Source organism: Arachis ipaensis, chromosome B4 (genome assembly GCF_059453495.1).
Source record: "Arachis ipaensis isolate K30076 ecotype BB chromosome B4, ASM5945349v1, whole genome shotgun sequence".
In the NCBI taxonomy this organism is placed as follows: Eukaryota; Viridiplantae; Streptophyta; class Magnoliopsida; order Fabales; family Fabaceae; genus Arachis; species Arachis ipaensis.
This window is the reverse complement of record NC_142439.1, coordinates 7,681,258-7,702,489: the sequence shown is the minus strand read 5'-3', so window position 1 is coordinate 7,702,489 and position 21,232 is coordinate 7,681,258. Positions and strand designations below refer to the sequence as shown.

Here is a 21,232-nt window from a genome sequence, read left to right as displayed (position 1 = left end):
CGGGTACCGGACGGTTCGGGTTAGGACCTTGAGGTCAACGCTTGGGATGATGGAGAGGCTCGCTGGGTCGTGGTTTCCTGGTCCCGGGTGTGCGAGGTCCCGAGCACTTCATATGGGGAGGAGGGGTGCCACCTGCAAAGACACTCCGACGCCCTTGTCAGAATATGTGCAGGCGGAAAGGAAATGGTGTGTGAATGTGACGTACCTTGGGGGGAGAGCCAGTCTCCCCCTTATATACATGTCAGTAGTGGGCCCTTCCAGTGGGCAGGCTCATACCCTCAAAGGTGTTGTCCCACGGCTGTGTGCAAGCCGTACGGGACGCGTGTCCGGGTCGGGTGGAGGGTGCATTACTGGGCCGGCGAGAACTCGGGTTGGGTTGACCCACGTGAATTTGGGCCAGGCCGTAACAGATATTAAATAAATGAAAGGAATATAAAAAAAACTAACTTTTAAATAATCAATATTAGTGAAAAAATATTTCATTTTTTTTAACTTTCATTTTTAAAAATTTTATGATTTAAAATTTAAGATTTGAGATTTAGAATTTAATATTATAATCTACTGACGTTAACCACAGAAAAAAATAGATTCTCTAGTTAAATTCTAAACACATGTATTAATATAAAAATAATCATACTACAAATATACTAAAATTAACTATTAAAATCAGTTACTAATATAAAATATATATTAAAATATACAAAATACATACTAAAAATGAGTTAAATAATATATATATTTGTATATAAATATATAAGAACCGATTTTAATAGGTAATTTTAGCGTATAAACAACATTTTTATACACAAAAATAATATATCAATATTTTTCCCACAGTTTTATTCCTTCTACTACTATATAAATTGCACGTAACTATGCACCACTTAGAGACAAAATAAAAGACTAACCCTTCAAGAAGAACCAAAACATCATCAAGCATGGCTGCCATGAGATCAAGCTGCCTGATCATCATTTCTCTCCTTGTTTTGGGTTCTCTTTCCGCCTTTGCTCTGATGTACGTACAACCCATGGACGTCAATGATCCCCCCGTGTGATGGAGATTGCGAATTTCGCAATCACAGAGTACAACCACAAATCTAACGCGAATCTAAAGCTAGTAAAGATCGAAAGTTGCAATAGGCAGGTACACGGTTTTTTAGGCAACAGCTACAAGCTTGTGCTGTTGGCCAGCAATGGAACCACTGAAGAGACTAATAAGTATTGGGTACGGTTGGGTATTCAGCCATCCGAGAAATACGTGCTTGGAAGCTTTATTCTTGCACCCTCTCTTTATCATTAGATCAAATGATTAATCTCAGGTGAAGTTGAGACTTCACGTCAAGTTGATACTTGAGAACTGTTAGTTGAAAATTTAGTCAAATCAGTTAAATCATCTAACAGTTCTCAGGTATCAACTTCACGTGAAGTCGACTTCACCTGAATTTTCATCTTAATCTCTTATAAAATTAATAGAAATGAATAAGTAGTATTATTAAAAAATTAAACTATAATATGTTTTTATTTTAATTGTATATGTCTAATGTCTTATGCAGTGACGGATCCAGAAAATTTTGATAGTGGGGGCAAAATATATATAACATGATAATAATTTTTATAATAAAAATATTACGTTTACATAAAAAACTAGCTATCAAATTATCTACTATAAATTTGTGTATAAATACATATATCATTTAACTTATTTTTAATGTGTATTTTGTATTTCAAAATTTGTATTTTAAAATTTGTTCTGTACAAGTGATTATTTTATGTATACGTCGCATAATTGTTGTTATAATTATATTTTGTTATTGTAAAATATGATTAGGTTTCAAAATATCTAATTACAAATTAAAATACTAAAATAGTAATTTAAATAATAACATATAATTTAAAATTTAATTTTTTATATTTCATATTTTAAAACCTTGACAATATAATTAAAATATCTTTTTTTTGTATATGTCGTTAAACAATCATTTAAAACTCAACTTTCATACAATTAGCTCTTGATGATATTATTCATAGTTGAAAAAGTTTATTTAATTAGTGTAGTTATTATGAAAAAACTAAAGTTAATTGTAAAAGAAGAAATATAAATGGATAGATAATACTCTTTCGAATCGATTTCTAAAAAAGAACATCAATCTTATTTAAATTTGAAACTTGATCATTATAGTGGACATTTAATATGAAGTTCTTAAATTGGCTATAAACTATTAAGTATCGAAAGTTGAATAAAAATTATTGTGAAATTAAATTTTATAATTTAGTGAGGGCAAATAAATATTATTGTCCCTACACTGGATCCGTCCCCGGTCTTATGTATGTGTTTTTTTTTTTTTCTATCATGAACATTTGTATTTATTTTTTACGGCAAGTTAGCATACTTATAAAATATATTTGTGATCAATTAATTAACTAGCGTGAATGTATTATATGTATGCTTTTATCCGATAATTAAAAAAGTGTATTAAGTTGAGAGGCAATATAAAATTTGTCTGTGTTATTACTATATCAAAACTAAATTAATAAAGTTAATTATAAACTACTTTCTTATCAATTAGATATCTCAAGCAAGGTAACTAAAACCACCAACACTGTATATACATATATTGAATGCCAAGTACCAGATGTCTATGTTACTAAAAAAATTAGAAAACCAATTTTTAAGTAATTAATATTATGAATTAATTTTTTGTTTTGTTTTAAAATTATCTTTTAACCTTTATTTTTAGAGAATTTAGAAGACAGGATTAGTATTTAGACTTTTAGGATATAGAGTTTAAGATTTAGAGCCTAAAAATTTAAGATAATAAAAAAAACTGATTTTTTTTCTTCTAAAAATAGAAAAATTCAAACTCGCGCGACCTCTAAATAAGTATAAAAAAATTATATCATTTGAGTTATAATTCGTTGGCAAAAAAAAAAACTGATTGTTGTTAACCGAAAAAGTTAGCTATTTAATTGAACTCCTACATTACATATACATCTTTGTTCATATATTTCTATTTTATTTATGAGAGCCGATATTAAATAGCATAATAATTTAAAACATTTATAATTGAAAATTTAAAATATACCAGATAAATATAAACGAAAATTCATATAGGTAGCGTTTGGTGGAGAGATAGAGACAAAAAGACTGAGATTGAGAGACAGAAACTAAGAGACAGAGATTAAAATAAATTTCAGTATTCTGTTTGGTACAAAATAGGAGACATAAATTAAAACAAGAATGAAACTCTAATTTAATTTGCACAAAGGGTAAAATTAGAATTAATTAACTGAAATGAGAGTATTTTAGGTATAAAATGTTATTAAAGTTTCAGTCTCTATCTCTAAAAATTTTAGTCCCTGTGTCTCCACTTTTTGGAGGTACTGAAATACTGAAATTTGAGAAAGAGACAGAAATTTTAGTACCAATCTCTCAACCAACAAACATGATACTGAGTCTCAATCTCTCAGTCTCTATCTGAATACCTCAAAACAAACACTACTATATATACATGTGAGCGTATATGTGCGTGCGTGCATGTGCATGTGTGTGTTAAATTTACTTGATATTTTGATTTTATAATAGACATTTTTGGGTTTCAAGCTTCAGCATCATCTGTTCGAGTTTTAGAACGTACGAAAGGTGATATTTTTTCTTTGTTCTTGTTCTTTCTCATATTTGGGTTGCTCTCCCAGTTATTTCTAATTTTTTCTTATTTTAATTGTTGTTGTGGTGCTAATCTTAATTCATGTTTTTGATATTGTTAATTTGATAAATTATTATTGAGGTGAAGTTCTTTGGAATGGTTAGGTTGCTATATTTTTGTCCAAATTGTTAATAATTTGAATAATTTGTTTGATCTTAGTTCACGTTCTTTATCTTGTTTATTTGGTAATTTGATAAATTGTTATTGAAGTGTTGATTATGACCTTGTGATTATTAGGTTATATTTTTGTCCAATTATTAAAGTTTATATTTGACTATATTATAGTTTAATGAATTTATTTATATTTTATTTATTATCTTATTATAGAATAGTTATTTTGATTAGAATAAAATTTCTTTTCGATCCTTAATCATTTACGAATTTGACCTAGCGCCCCCTCACCATTAGAAATTAACAACACGACCTTCATCGATTCTCTCTGTGTGACCAAAAGGACTCTTTTGTCGGTTTACGGGTAAAAAATAACCGGAAGATCCTATCTGTACCGATAACTGTTATACGTGGACCGAGTGTTGTTGATAGGATAGAATCCATGTACACAGTCATCAAAAACGCTGCAGTTTTGATTCCAGTTCTTAATAAGAGTACTATCAAATGTTAATGTGAACCCTAAATATCAAATCTCACCTTGCATTCAGTGATGAACATGGAAGAACATTCATCAGGTTCAATCCGTCGTTCATGGAAAGAGAAGTCGACGGGAGCTTCAAGCGACAACTCTGACAATGTTGGCATGGCAACGAAGAAGTTCACAAATCCAAACTGTTATTGTGGAGCTCATGCGATTCTCTTTGAATTCACCACATCAAATAATCCAAATAGGTTGTTCTTTGGTTGCAATTATTTCAAGGTACATTAGGATTTATTCCATCTTACAATCTTCTCTGTAATTAGGTTGATTAAAAAATAATTGTTCATAATTGTAGACTCCTTCAACGCATTGCAAATATTTTAAGTGGCTGGATGAGCTGATAACTGAGTCTGGCTACACGGTGGTAGAAGACCAGAAGATGGAAGTTCATGGGAGATTGAAGGAGTTGGAGGACAAAATTAAAGAGATGGAGATTAAGCTATATGATGGAGTTCATGGAAGAAAATACACAAGACAAAATAGATGTGTTATCATGGCATTTGTCATTATTGTTGTTGTTAGATTTTTTATTACTGCACTTTAGTCTAATAGGATGTAAAAAAATTATAACTTATTTTGGATGTTGATGTTATGAACTAGATGCACATTATGGACGGTGACTATGATGTTAAATTGTTGAATTTCAATAATGGAAAGATTGTTGTGATTTAAATTGTAAGTAACCTTGTGACATATGGTCTTCTAGTATTTTTCACTGTTTTGAGTTGAAGTGACAATTTCTGAGTGTTTTGTTATTTGAAGTAAGTTTTCATACAATCTCATTGAATCAAGAATAAACCAAATCTAGTATGCAATCAAAATCTTTATCCTGAAACACAAAATATCATAATATATAAAAAATTGCAAAACACCTACATGCCATTACATATTATGCCTTGGTAACTAAACAAAACAGATAATCTAAAGTGTTCAAGTACTGGAAGTTCCAAAATACTAGACCAATGTTAGGCATAGTTTACAATCAAATATAAGTTACAAAATACTATCCAAAATACTAGTCATAACTATCTAGTCTTCATTTTTTCCGTGGAGCTTTAAAAGGGGTGCAGTGGAGCCAAATTCTTTAAAGCTTAGTGGTGCTCCGAAGCTTGGTGCCTTGATTCCTTGTTTGAGTCCTGGTGTTGAGATGAATTGGAACACCTAGCTGCAGTGTCAGTACTAGTTGCTGCTTATGTCTCGAGAGAAATGCCAATGGATGTAGTTGATCTTGTAGCCATCCTTGATTGGGTTGATGGGGATTGGTTTGTGAGCACAGTGGGTGGAAGTAACGGCCCATGAACTTGAGATGTCAATGGCTTACGAATTGGCTGTTTCTTCTGGAATGGTCTTGCCAATACATAGCCTTTTACTCTGTATATCATAACCCTTTGAACATCTCCTCTAAATCCTTAAAATTAGCAAAGTCAATGTCCAACTTGGAGAATCTTTCCACCTTACCATTAACGTAGCTGAGCATTCCATTATCGTCTCTCTCAAACCACCTCCATGGTGAAATACTGGTATAATCTCAACAGCCACCTACAATATATAAACTTTACTCAGTAATCCATAAATAAATTATTATTAACAGACATTAATATACTCAAAACAGACAAAAAATTTTACTCGAAGTAATGATCCAACCCTAGTAAAAGTGACTGTTTTTCACAAATGTAAAAAAAAACACATATCATACTTTATGGTGGTCCATGGTAAGCATACTTCCTTCTGATAAACAAATGAAGGAGTACAGTGATGCTGTTTACAAACGGTTGTACAAACTCACCTCTAAGAACGGAAGTGCGACTCCGTCAATAGCATGTCACCACCTCCGTCAGCAAACGCCACGTTACTGTGCAGTTACGTCGTCCTCACCGGCTCTCTTTCGTTGTCGTTTCTGACGAGAAGCTTGACAGTCTCTAGGGTTTACGATAATCCTTTGTGTGGATGAGGGCAAAGAGTGAGAGCGAGTGTGTGATACTTAAGGGAGAGAATGAAGAATGTATGTTATAATCTGATTCCATCTTGCATCAAAACGGCAACGTTTTTGCTGATTGTGCAAGGACCTAATTGTCTCATCAAATCGTTAGAATCAACGTCAGATAGTTACCGTTACACGTAGAATTTCTCGGTTACATTTCATGGAAGAACTGTTACAGGGTCCTTTTGATCACACAAAGAGAATCAATGGAGACCGCGTTGTTAATTTCTAATGGTGAGGGGGGCGCCAGGTCAATTTCGTAAATGGTTAGGGATCGGAGAGAAGTTTTATTCTTTTGATTAACCTACAGTTTTAAATCAATAAATAAGTAAATTAGTAATTAAAGTGGTTTGATGACTTTTTCGATGATCAGTTCAATTTTTAAAATCTTTCTTTTAATGCTCTTTTTTTGCACTTTTTGACTGAATTATTAGGAACAAATTTTTGCCAAAAACTAGACCAGTTATATGCAGTATTTAGAATTATGATTTTTGTCACCATGCTCTACTTTTTTGGATTCGAAATTTATTATCCTTTTGCAAATAAATGCAGGCTTTATTTTTGCGGAGACTAGATAAAAGTTTTTAAAATATCTTTAGATAAAGATGTTTGATATCATTTATTAACTAAATTGTTACGAATTAGATTTTTGACATGTAATTTAGATTAAAAGTATTGTTATTATTAAAAAGTGTTATTATATTTTTAAAATCATTACTTTAGTTTTGACACTAACTTTTTAATTTATTTAAAATTTAATTTTTAATAAAAAATTTGTTATAAGATTGTTTTTATCCTTTTATTATTTTTTTTAAATTTTATAATATTATTTTCTATTTTTATTTCATTATATTTTGATATTTTTTATTTTTTTAATTTTAATAATCTTTTACGAGTTAAATTTTTATTTATGGTTTTTATAATTCTTTTAATAATTTTTTATTTTTAAAGATCTATATTTTAATCTATTAATTTTATTTTTGTAATTATTTTACTTTTAGTATAACAATTTTTGTTTATTTTTAAATTTTTTGAATAAAACATATTATAAAGTTAAAATTTTAAAATATATATTTTAAATGTAACTAAATAAATAATTTTAAAAGAAAATTTGTTATCTTTATACAAGTGATGCTTTTTTCTGGGTCATTTTTTGTGCGGCATTAAATAACCCTATATGGAGGTGTCAACTTTAATTGGGCTCTAGCATCTGCGATTATCCGATTAGCATACACTAGACGGACTGACCAAAAATAATGAGGAAGTAAATATAAACAAGAAGACAATATATAAGTTGCACATCTTTATTGGGAGATTTTTTATTTAAATAAATAAAATAAATGTAATAATTATCGAAATAAATAATTTTAAAAATAATTATTGTTTTGCATTCTTTAGTCATATTTTGTTTACAGTGTAAATGAGATGACAATTCATGTATTTCGTTTACACTGTAAACGGAATATGACACGTCAGCTGCAACGTGTCTATCTCGTTTACACTGTAAACAAGATATATGAAATGTTCATCTCGTGTTCAGTGTAAACGAGATATATGGAAGACAATCCCAGCAGCTATAAAAGGATGTCTAACCCTTGTTATTCTTCACAAACTTTTTCTATCCTTTTTGTGTCTCATATTTCTCACTAATACAAGGCATTAATGGCCGGTAATATAGTCCGTACATGGTTGTGCTTGTTTATCCCAATTGTCGTATGAGAAATGGCGACAACGGGATGACATTTGTGTGTGAGGATCCGATATTGTTTCGCACTCAGCGTGTGGAGACGTTGTCGGATTTGAAGAGTTTGATATTGAGCAAGATCGGTGGTACACAAGCGAGGGAAGTCAGAAGGGTGGCATATAGGTTGCTGGCACCCATGGATAACGGAGTCTTCTGGTTTCGACTTTTCCAACTTCTAGGGGACGAGCATGTGCGACTGATGTTAGACATCCATGAGAGGATCATGGTAGAGCAGGTAATGGAGCTTTCCGCAGAGGTGGGTCACAGGGGTGGTGGGAGTTCCGTACACTCGACCTATGTACAGGATAACGGACCTCTCGCACCACCGCCCGTTCATGTCGCCATTCCAGTGGATGAGGCATAGGAGGGCGAGAAGGAGTTGGACGAGGATTACGTGGCGGACAGCGACTCGTCCTATGGTGTGGATGGGGATGAGTGTGTTCCGGAGACACCTGTCCAGACTGTGGTGTGGCATGTTCTGCTTCCACCTCACCCAATTCCGGCACTATTGGTAGTGCCATCTCACTATCACAGTCTGGATCTAGATGCCATGCATGAGAGGACTCCGTTTTCTGACACGGGTGAAGAGGATTACAACCTAGACGGCGGTGTAGAGTTTCAGGTCGGCCACAGGTTTAGAAGCCGAGAGACAGTGCTTTAGGGTGTAAAGAACTACAGTATTCGCAGGAATGCGGAGTCCCAGGTGATCGAATCGGATCGGTTAAAGTACCATGTGCAGTACCGTCAAGCTGAGAATGGGTGTCAATGGAGCCTCTGTGTGGCCCTTCGGCAGAACCTCGGATACTGGTAAGCTTAAATTTAATTCCGCTTGTCAGTACTTCTGTACGAAATATTAAGTAGGTGTACGACATGGCTAAAGCAATACTGTTTTGTTGTGTTCAAGGAGGTTCGAAGAGTTGGTGGAGTGCACAGTTATCTAGCACCGACCATGTCTCAAGACCATCGTCAGTTAGACAGCAGTCTGATCTGCAGGGTCATCTTGCCATTGATTCAGTCCAACCCCTCTGTAAGCATTCCAGTTTTGCAAGGTGCGATCCAAGCAAGCTATCACTTCAAATCATCCCACAGAAAGGTGTGGATGGCCAAGCAGAAGGCAATTGCACAAATATACGGGGATTGAGAAGAGTCGTACGAAAATATACCGTAATACAGCATAGCAAGTATTTAAATTCACAATATATTCTAAGTCGTGACTAACCTCATCGAACCGTAATCGGTCGATCGAAACCTTCCCATGCAGTACCCTAGCCTGATGCTGATCCCTACTCTGTTGCTGCAATCCAACCAACCTGACAGTAAGGGAGATATATACGATTTGTTAAGTAACAAACCATATGAATTGACAACAAAATTTAATGCAAATATAAAAATAATATTTGGTTACCTCGCAGCTAGCGGATACTGGTAGATTCCTCTATCTGGTGGACACCACTGAGGAAATCTCTGATAAATCCAGCTCATCAAAAGCGGAGTGCAACCGGCAATGTCCGTGACGCCCCGCTGTGCCGCCAAACAAAGTGACTGGTACGTTCAGGATAGCACAGTCGAGTCCCAAGATAATGCCCTACACTCCGCAAAGTTCTGGAGAAGCGGTAGCCATCGTATGTGCACCAGGTTGTTGGACTTGTTTGTCAGCAGACACCGAGCGTACTGTCGGAGGGTCTCCAGGTCGTCGGTCGGGGGCATCTGGCGGACACGATCCCGCAACCACACCAGCTTCAGTGTGAAAAACCCATTCCTTTGCGCAGCCTGCTGTGCTGCCACTGGAGGCCTGTCACCAAGCAGCTGCTCCACCATAACCCATGTCTCCATGCCGTACCACTTATCGAAGTCACGGATCGGAGGCCGTGTGCGCATAGGCCTAGGTGGTACGCCACGTCCTGCAGGGTGATAGTGACCTCACCCCACGGGAGATGAAACGTGTGCGTCCCCGGACGCCATCACTCCACGAGTGCCGAAATCAGGGAATTGTCAAAAGTGAAGTCCCTGAGTAGCACCGTGTTGCCGAATCCAGTCTCTGCCAGATATGGGACGATGGCGTCCGGTGGAGAAAGGGTATGGCTCACTCGTCGGGGCAGTAGAAGGCGGGACCTCTGAACAAGAAAAAAAAATTCAGCCTTATAAAGAGATGATCATAAATTTATGCACATATTTGAATTCTTACTCTTTTTTTATTTTTTGTGTTTAAATCAGCATAACATGTCATACACAGCAATTATTTCTATTTAACTTACAGTTACTTCTAATTAAGAACATACTTCCATGTTTCTAACCTACACATGTCTCTAAATTACATATGGCAGGATACCTTTCATAATTAGAACATTATACATACTAACAACCTAGCACAAGAAAAATAAAGTTTCAAATCAATAATTATGTCATAACAACCTTGCACAAGCAAATAGAGTTCCAAATTCCTTCTAGAGACCACTCACTAAACTATTTAACTACGTTGTTGTCAATTCAGAACTACCCTAACAATGGCCACATACTTAGATTAAACGAACAGAATACAACTAACCTCGAAGTCAGTCGTCCTGGCGTAATACGATGTGTCGTTCAGTCTGTTGATGTCTCCGTCATTTCTTGCCTGACGTGCCATTACCGTATAAGTCTAAAATAGAATAAGAAAGGGACAAAAGAGGAGAGAAAGAGGTTGATTCAGTCAAAATGGGGCCCAGACTGCTGCTGTAAACGACTTCTATTTATAGGCGCAGACAGGCTTTATCTCGTTTACAATGTAAACGAGATAGACACGTTACAGCTGACGTGTCATATCTCGTTTACAGTGTAAACGAGATATATGAATTATCATCGTAAACGAGATATGACTACGGAATGCAAAACGGTAATTATTTTTACAATTATTTATTTCAATAATTATTATATTTATTTTATTTATTTAAATAAAAAATCACTTTATTGGGATTTATTTTTAACACAAAAAAACAAATTAACTTGATTTTGATAAATTATGGTCAGTGAATAAGCATGAATGCGAATAATTAATCTTTTTATAAAAAAATAAAATTTATTTATATATTTTTTGTCTTTATTTATTTACTTAACTTTAACTCTTAAGGAAGTGGAAAGGCAAATCTTATAAGGTTTTAATTATACTTTTTATATATGTTTTATCTAACCACACGCAATAATCAAAAGCTGTCGACAATTTACTTTTCTCCCTAATCAATTCATTATCCCATAAGTAAATTAAAGAGCTAAAGTCTTCCTAAATAAATACTTAGCTTGAATATATTCTGAAATAAATAATTAAAAATATACTTATAACTTCTTCATTTTATTTATAATATTTAAAATTGTATATTAAAAGATAATTTTGAACTTAGCTTGTAAAGACACTAAATAAATGAAAGGAATATATAAAAAAAAAATAACTTTTAAATAATCAATATTAATAAAAAAAAAATTTCTTTATGATAATTTTCTTTTAACTTTCATTTTTTAAAATTTTATGATTTAGAATTGAAGATTTGAGATTTAGAATTTAATATTATAGTTTACTGATGTTAACCGAAAAAAATAGATTCTCTAGTTGAATTCTAAACACATATATTAATACAAAACCAATCATGCTATAAGTATACTAAAATTAGCTATTAAAATCAGTTACGAATATAAAATATATGTTAAAATATATAAAATATATATTAAAAATGAGTTAAATAATACATACATTTGTATATAAATATATAAGAACCGGTTTTGATGGCTGAGTTTAATATACAAATAATATTTTAAAACATAAAAATAATATATCAATATTTTTCCCACAGTTTTATTCCTTCTCCTACTGTATAAATTGCACGTAACTATGCACCACTTAGAGACAAAATAAAAGACTAACCCTTCAAGAAGAACCAAAACATCATCAAGCATGGCTGCCATGAGATCAAGCTGCCTGATCATCATTTCTCTCCTTGTTTTGGGTTCTCTTTCCGCCTTTGCTAGTACGTTCACAAAACACATGGACGTCAATGATCCCCGTGTGATGGAGATTGCGAATTTCGCAATCACAGAGTACAACCACAAAAATAAAGCGAATCTAAAGCTAGTAAAGATCGAAAGTTGCGTTATGGAGGCACGTGTTGGAGGCAACTTCTACCAGCTTGTGGTGTTCGTCAGCATGGGAACACCGGAGCGACTAATAAGAAGTTCTTTTTTGAGGTAGGAACACGTGCTTGGAAGCTTTTTCATTAGATCAAATGATTAATATCTTATCCGTCCCGCTATATTACCAACAATATTTCTGCCAACTTTTGTCAACTCTTATTTATAATTGTGTTTAATGAAAGTGTCTTTGTAAATGTGTCTAATAAAAATATCTTTTTTATGGCTGTGTTTAATAGAAGTGTCTTTATAAATATATTTTCTGGATGTGTCTCTTTATATATGTGTTTAAAATATAATAATTAATTATTATTGACAATAAGTTGGCAGATAATATGTTGATACCTTATACTTTTTCATATCTTACAAAATTAATAGAAATAAATAAGTATTATTAAAAACTAAGACTATAATATGTTTATTTTAATTTGTATATGTCTAATGTCTAATGTCTGATACTCTGATGTGTTTTTTTTTTTTCTATCATAAACATTTGTATTTATTTTTACGGCAAGTTAGCATACTTATAAAATATATTTGTGATCAATTAATTAACTAGCGTGAATGTATTATATGTATGCTTTTATCCGATAATTAAAAAGTGTATTAAGTTGAGAGGCAATATAAAATTTGTCTGTGTTATTACTATATCAAAACTAAATTAATAAAGTTAATTATAAACTACTTTCTTATCAATTAGATATCTCAAGCAAGGTAACTAAAACCACCAACACTGTATATACATATATTGAATGCCAAGTACCAGATGTCTATGTTACTAAAAAAATTAGAAAACCAATTTTTAAGTAATTAATATTATGAATTAATTTTTTGTTTTGTTTTAAAATTATCTTTTAACCTTTATTTTTATAGAATTTAGAAGATAGGATTAGTATTTAGACTTTTAGGATATAGAGTTTAAGATTTAGAGTCTAAAAATTTAAAATAATAAAAAAAACTGACTTTTTTTCTTCTAAAAATAGAAAAATTCGAACTCGCGACTTCTAAGTAAGTATAAAAAAATTATATCATTTAAGTTATAATTCGTTGGCAAAAAAACTGATTGTTATTAACTGAAAAAGTTAGTTATTTAATTGAGCTCCTACATTACATATACATCCTTTGTTCATATATTTCTATTTTATTTGAGAGCTGATATTAAATAGCATAATAATTTAAAACATTTATAATTGAAAATTTAAAATATACCAGATAAATATAAACGAAAATTCATATATATATATATATATATATATATATATATATATATATATATACACGTGCGCATGCGTGTCTGTGTGCTAAATCTATTCTATTATATAAAAATTGGATTTCTATTCTTAATGATGGAGTTGACGTGGCATGCTTCTGAGAATGTTTTTCAATTTATTTCTTTTAACTCATTAAATACAAGTTATTACGATAAACTAACTATATCAACTAATTGATTTGATTAGATATATAATTTATTATAATTTATATCAATTTGATTTGGTAATATTTCTTAAAATATTTATTTTAATATTCTGTTAGTATTTTTTAATTTATTTCTTTTAATTTATTAAACAAAATTTATTGTGTGTAATAATTAATTAATTTGATTAATTTATTAGTCATTAAAATAATAAATCTATAAATAAAATAGGTAGTTGAGATATTTTTAACTAATAATTAAATCAAATCAAATCATATATATTGAGCTAAATTCAAATTATGTGAAGTAATGACTAAATTAAAATGAGATAATTTTTTACTTATTCAAATTGAGTGCAATAAATACAAATTAATTTTGTTAGATAATGATAGTTGTCTGGTCTACTATATATAGATGGCCACACAAAATTATAAGAATCGTTATTTTTATCACTCTTGCTATTTCAAGCTTTCAACTCTTTTTTTCTTCTTTTTTTTTCTTTATGTATAATTTCTTTTATATATAAATGTACCCAAAATGATAAAGTACAGGTGAGTGTTTTATTGATTATTTGTTTGATGAATATATCTCAATTTATACATTCTACTACTGTGGATAGAAGTTGACCTGTAGCAATTCAAAGTGGCCAATGTATTTTTTTATAGTATTAGATTGAAGAATATTTGTTAAAATGAATATACCCATTGTAATGATTTTTTTTTTCAATTGTTATATTTTTATGTCAGTCGTGTAAATTATTTGAAGGCACAAGATAATAAACTACGTTGACTTTAATATCATTAGAAGCTAAATTTATTGGTTCAAATAAGCACCACTAATTATATTAAAAAATAATTTTGTAATAATAATGTGATTTACATATTAATTTTTTCGTGTAAATTCATTTCAAAATGTAGAAATTAGACTCAATTACGCTAAAATTTTAAAAATAATATAGAATTTGACGACAAAATTAACATTTATTAAGGAAATAAATTTATTTATGGCTATTTTCTAACTATAAATAATAACAAGACTTATGAAAAAATATTAATGTCATCATTTTTATTAATTAAATCATAATATTAGGTAGTTGATAGTTTCATAAGCGAAAATTATTAAGTAATTACGTAAAAATTAGCAACGAACAAGTAATAAGAATTCAGAAAAAATCTATCATATAATACCAATTTCATAATTAAAATAGGTCACATATCATATTCTCAAATATTCTATTTATTATCTATTTTATTATATAAAAATCAGGTTTCTGCGCTTAATGATGGAGTTGACATGACATGTTTATAAGAGTGTTTAACAATTTGTTTCTTTTAACTCATTAAATATAATTTATTATGATAAATTAACTATATCAACTAATTAATTTGATTAGATATTTAAATATCACATAATTTATTATAATTTATATCAATTTAATTTGGTAGTATTTTTTAATTTATTTCTTTTAATATTCTATTAGTATTTTTTAATTTATTTTTTAATTTATTAAATAAAATTAATTATACTAATTATCTGTATTAATTAATTAGATTAGATTAATTAATTAATTATTAAAATAATAAATCTATGAAAATAAGTTTTTGAGATATTTTTCACTAATAATTAAATCAAATCATATTTATTAAGCTAAATTTAAATCATGTGAATTAAGGACTAAATTAAAATAAGATCATTTTTTAATTATTCAAATTGAATGCAATAAATAAAATTAATTTTGTTAGATAATCATGGTCTTTTGGTTTTCTATATATAGATAACCATACAAAATTATAAAAATCATTATTTTTATCGCTTTTGCTATTTCAACTTTTTTTAATGTACTCAAAATGAGAAGGTATGAATGAGTGTTTCATTAATTATTTGTTTGATAAATATTATAGTCTGAAAATGTCTCAACTTAGGCATTCTACTGCTGTCGATGGAAGTTGAACCTCTAATAATTCAGGGTGACCATAATATTTTTTATAGTATTACATATAAAAATATTTTTTTAAATGAATATACCCATTGTAATTAATTTTTTTGTTAATCTGTTATCTTTTACCTAACAAACAATATCCATGTTGTATTATTTTCATCAGAAACTATACATAATTGATTTATCTATATATAAAAATACTTATGTAGTAACTAAATACCATATTGTTATTTCGCTAAAGTTAATTCACCTATGATTATGCGAATGTATAGCACTATCAGATGAAAATTGATTGGATTACATTTATTTCCAATGAGGTAGGTGATCTTTTAGACCCAATCACGGTAAGAGTTGAGGAAGAGTTGAAGAAGGTTTGAAAAATGCTAACAATACAAATACTTTTTATTTTTAATACCCAATAATAAATATATAAATTAAAACTAATATTGTTTTATACAAAATTATAAAATGTATAGCATACTCAAAACATATCCAATCCGTATTAACTGTCATTGTTTATCAATTACGTTATGACAAATCTGGTTATTAAAAAAGATTTAAATTAACTTAAATAATATACACAATATTATTTCATGCTTTTCATTTTTATTTTATTATCATAAAAAGTCATATATATTATAAAAAAACCTTATCTTTTTACCAACGATTCTTTCATTCAATGGTTTCTATAAAGAAAAAAGACATAATAATATTGTGTTTGGCAAGAATATATGGGATTTTGAAAGATTGAAGTATAGGTTTAGTTCTTAACATATTCGTAGATAAAGTACAAAGTAGATAAAAAGACAGCTAATAAAAGAATAAATGGTTAAAACTTTCTCAATACTAACAATAGTAGTGTATGATAGGTATTCTATAACTTTTTTGGATTTGATTGTTTCTTTATTATTATATGTTGTTCTATTTAATTTATGCTAAAAAGACTTATGATAATCATTTTATCGTAGTAGTGTAAAAGTTGTAGGTATTATATTTACTTTATATGTTCTTAATTCTCATGTCCTTGATGGATATTTGTGACTGAATAATTATTAAAAAAAATTGGTTTAATATCTATTTTATATTCTATTTAAATTATAATGTGAGTAAATATTTTTTTCAAAATAAATAATGCGATTTTTTCATAAAAACAACGTTTAAATAATTGTGAAATTAGATTATATCACAGATGATGATTAATATTTTGGTATCAGATCTGCTATAAAACAAATATTTAGGAATAGAATGTTGTATTATATAATTTATTTATATATTTCTTATCTTCAATATATATTATTTAGATTGGTATATTTCTAAAAAGGGTTATTCAATTTTTTTAAATTATTAAATTAAATTAGTTACAAACTAATTAATTAGGTTGATTAAATATCTAGATATCTTATAATTTAATATAATTTAATTTATATAGATACATAATTTTTACAGTTTTATTATTTATTATAATAAATTCTAGAGATAATTTTTGCAAGTTATAATTTATTTTTTACCTGCATATTCGACTTTTAAGAATAATTTTTTTAATTTTGTATTTATAAATAAATTATTTTCTATTTTAATATATAAATTTTTTATGAATTTTTTATTGTGCAATTCACTTTAACAAAAATAAATTAATTTATGAAAATTTAAACTTGAGCGCTTGCTATTATACAAATATTATATTTTAGGTAATTGTATAATTATTTTGTTATTTTGAAAATTATTATATAATTTTAAGATCATTTAATTATGTTTATTTTTTTAAAAATATTGTTATTATTGAAGAGTAACTAATATTTGTGATAGTCTAAAATTGAGACATAAAAATACAAAATATTAATATATATGCTGAATTTTCGAAGTATAAATTTTGAAGTAAATATATGTGATTATAATTAATGATCATAATTAAAAGTCTTTATTTTATTTTAATTTGTTCTGACATGTTTATCTTAAATTTTATTTCTTTATTAATTAGTTTTTTTTGTACATTTAATTGTCATTAATTTATATAAATTAAAATGTATAACTTAAAAAAATAGAGACATGTCTAAAAAATAAAAAATAAAATATATTTTTTTTGTTAGTAAAAAATTTATATTGCTTTAGCTTTTTTTTTGCATCATATCTTACATTTTTATTATAATTAAAATTTAGAGATAAATTATTAAATATAAAATAGTAAAAAAATATAATACTTAATGAATTATCATAATCATATTTAAAGGTATTTAAGTTATTTTCATATAATAAAAGTGATATACTTCAAAAAATATTTGTATATAATTTACTAACATATATGAGATATTTATCATAATTTTTATTTTTTATAATAAAAATATTTTTATACACACGTGAAATTACAAGTAAAATTATAGAATTTACATAGAATTTTTTAATTAGCGTATGTTTTTACAAGTGAAATATAAGTTATTGTTATATGAAAAATGTGACTTATTTATGCATTGTTTCGATTAGAAGAATTTGTGGGGAAATAAAATGTTGGAGAAGAAAATAGACGAAAAAAATTATTTGGATCAACAAATAAATTGAATGGAAAACATAAAAGTGTATGTGGAGTTCATGTAAATTTTTTCTCTTCAAATTTGCGAAAACAATTGATATAAAAGTGCAAACATGGATAAAAATAAAGAGTTACCATTTGAATTATAATTTATATATAATATATAAAAATATTAATATAATTTTACTCTATTATATATAATTTTTTCTATTATATTTTGGATTATGTTTTATGTTTGATTGATTATAAACTTAAAGATGTTTAATTATATATTTTGGACAATATTTATTTTGTTTTGGACAATGTTGATTTTATTATTTTATTTCAATAAATTTGGTTTATAATTATGTTTATTACATATTTATAATTATAAAGACTTTAACGTGTGTGAATTTAAAAATTATATTTTTTCTATATTCTTAGAAATTATATATATTGTTTAATATTTAATGATTTATAAAAAAAAAGATAACCTGCCAACTCGCCAGCGTACCATTAGGCGAGGCGGGGGAGAAATTCAGGACCGCCTTACTAGGCGGGGCGGGGCAAGCTAGCCCACCAGATGGCGGGCTTTCCCGTTTGTCACCCCTAATGGGACATGAACATAAGTACGCGCCGTATAGAACCCATTAAATATAGGAGAATATAAATTATTAATTTATCCTAATTTATATATACATAAATCCATTTCTTGAATTTAGTAACCCTAATTTCTGCCTCCAATTCAAATTCTTTCTTTTTTTTCTAGACTCATTCTTAGCCTCAATCCTCTCTTTCTCTAACTCACTTTCTCTGCCTCTCAAGTCTGTCACTACGTCGCTCAGTATCGTCCCAAAAAATTATGTTATATTATTATGTTGGAATATGTTTTTATGTTTTCTCCTTTTAAAATGTTATCTTTTATAACGAATATGTTATAAATTGTATTGAATTATATTGAATTGATTATTTTATGATTATTATATTATGTCTTTTTGTGTTAATTTTTTTCAAAAATTTTCAAAGAATATTCGTAGATACTCGAGGAGATATGCGTTCCCTAAGGGTAATTAAACAGGAACTTACAATGACAGAGAAGGAATGTGGGCATTTTTTTTAAAATAGGAGTGAGGAATGGGAAGGGGCTTCTCACGCTGTCCTGAGTACTCATTACCATATATCTAACTAGTAACGGGATCCAATCTGAGCCGATTTAAGAGGGGACACGTGGACTTTATCTGCATTGGGCATTTAATATAATGAACGTAAGTCGGATTTGAGACCCTGACAATGGATTTTAGTTGATCTTGCTTGCATTGAGGTCTTAATAGGCCCAAATATATTTTAGATTAATATTTTGAGTCATTGTTATAGCAAATACTATACTATTTAATATTATAACACTTACTATATGTAAAAGTTGGAAATTTTTTAATATTATAACACTTAATATTTACAAGACATCTTTTAATTCAAATTAAAAAAATTAATTATCTCTTCTTTATTTATTTATTAGTAGTGAAAAATATGTAAATAGTATAAATTGATATTTTTTTAGTATAAAAGTAATAATAAAGATTATTAATTAAGTTAATTACATAATTAAAAAATTATGAAAAATTTTTTAAATAATAATAAAAAAATAAGATGACTATTTTCACATATTATAAAGTTATGAAAAAAATTTTGGATAATAAATCAATTCTCAATAGATTATACATTAATTTTGTCAAAAAATTAAATAATTAATATATTAGATATTATTATTTACATACTAATTAATATATATATATATATATATTATCGATTACTAAGTTTATAATTAATTTTTAATCTAATTTTTGGTAATTAAAATTTAAATGATTGAAATTATTAAATACTGAATATTTTGTATCTAATCAATTTATTTTTTATTGAAATTAAAAAAATGAGTTGTTAATCAATTTTAAATTTAAATTTAAATTTGAGTAAGAAAATAAAAAAAATATTTTAAATTCTATCTCACTAACCAGAATTAATTTTAAGATAAGAAATTATTTTATACATCATATATATTGTAAAATAGTATGGTCATTTGCTATTTTTTAATGGTAAATATTGTCAAATTAAATAAAATAGTGTAAGAAATTAGAAGAAATATATTTACAAGTTTAGAAAATATTAATTTATTTTTCAATAGAATAAATTATATATTGAATAACAAAAGTTGTTATTGGTTTCTTTTCACACTAACTAATACTCAACGATGGTGTTTCGATACACTATGTTACCAAAAAATATTAATCGATCTAATAACTTTTGTAATGACATAAGTTTATGAATTTGAAAATTTAGAAATCATTTCATAAAATGTGAAGTTTTAACAAGTAATATGGTTGATCATATTGTTTTGACTTCAAGAATGAATATGATACCAACAAATAAAATTGTCTCAAGTAAATTTCAACAAAAACAAAAGTCCATGAGTATTGCTATTAATGAAAAATTAATCTATTTTAAAGACAAATACAATTTTTTTTCTACGGATTTCCTAACTCGACAAGTCGATAACTAATCCACCACATATTGATACTCTATTTATTAAGGGTCTGTCGTTAACTAATGGATTGTTATACACACAAGACGAGATTCAAACTCTAAATACTTACTTAAACGAACAAATGAGATGACCATTCAACCAATCCAAATTAATTAAAATAAATATTAATTATTTTTAATATTTTTAAGTTGTAAAAAATTTATAATAATAATTACTATAGATATTTTTATTTAAATTTTAATAAATTTTTTTATATAATTTTATGTATTATCCCGTGTAGGACACGGAAACATACACTAATTTATCTAATGTTAAACATTTTTGCATTCAAGTTCTATAATACCAATATGATGTGTCTCCATAAAATTAAAGGATAATGTTAGTAGCGATCAATAATTTTAGTAAAAAAAAACTAAAATTAAAAATTAATCGTATTAGTTTAAACAAAAAATAAAAATAAAAAATATTAATTATTTAATATTTTTTTAATAGTAGTACCGCTAAAATAAAAAGAAATCAATAAGTTATAATTTAAATGATATAATTTTTTTATAATTTATACTCATTTAAAAGATCGCAAATTCAAATCTTCTTATCTTTA

The 21,232-nt window shown here is 28.1% G+C and overlaps 1 protein-coding gene across 1 annotated transcript; it reads right to left on the bottom strand.

Moving 5' to 3' along the window:
• Positions 1 to 5,757: 5,757 nt before the first annotated feature.
• Positions 5,758 to 9,563, bottom strand: LOC148566585 (uncharacterized). The gene is made up of 3 exons (XM_088483601.1): positions 9,487 to 9,563; positions 9,301 to 9,391; positions 5,758 to 5,895 (listed from the first exon to the last, which is right to left on the bottom strand). Exons 1-3 carry the CDS (start codon positions 9,561 to 9,563, stop codon positions 5,758 to 5,760), a joined length of 306 nt encoding a protein of 101 aa, XP_088339727.1.
• Between the last annotated feature and the right edge of the window lie 11,669 nt (positions 9,564 to 21,232).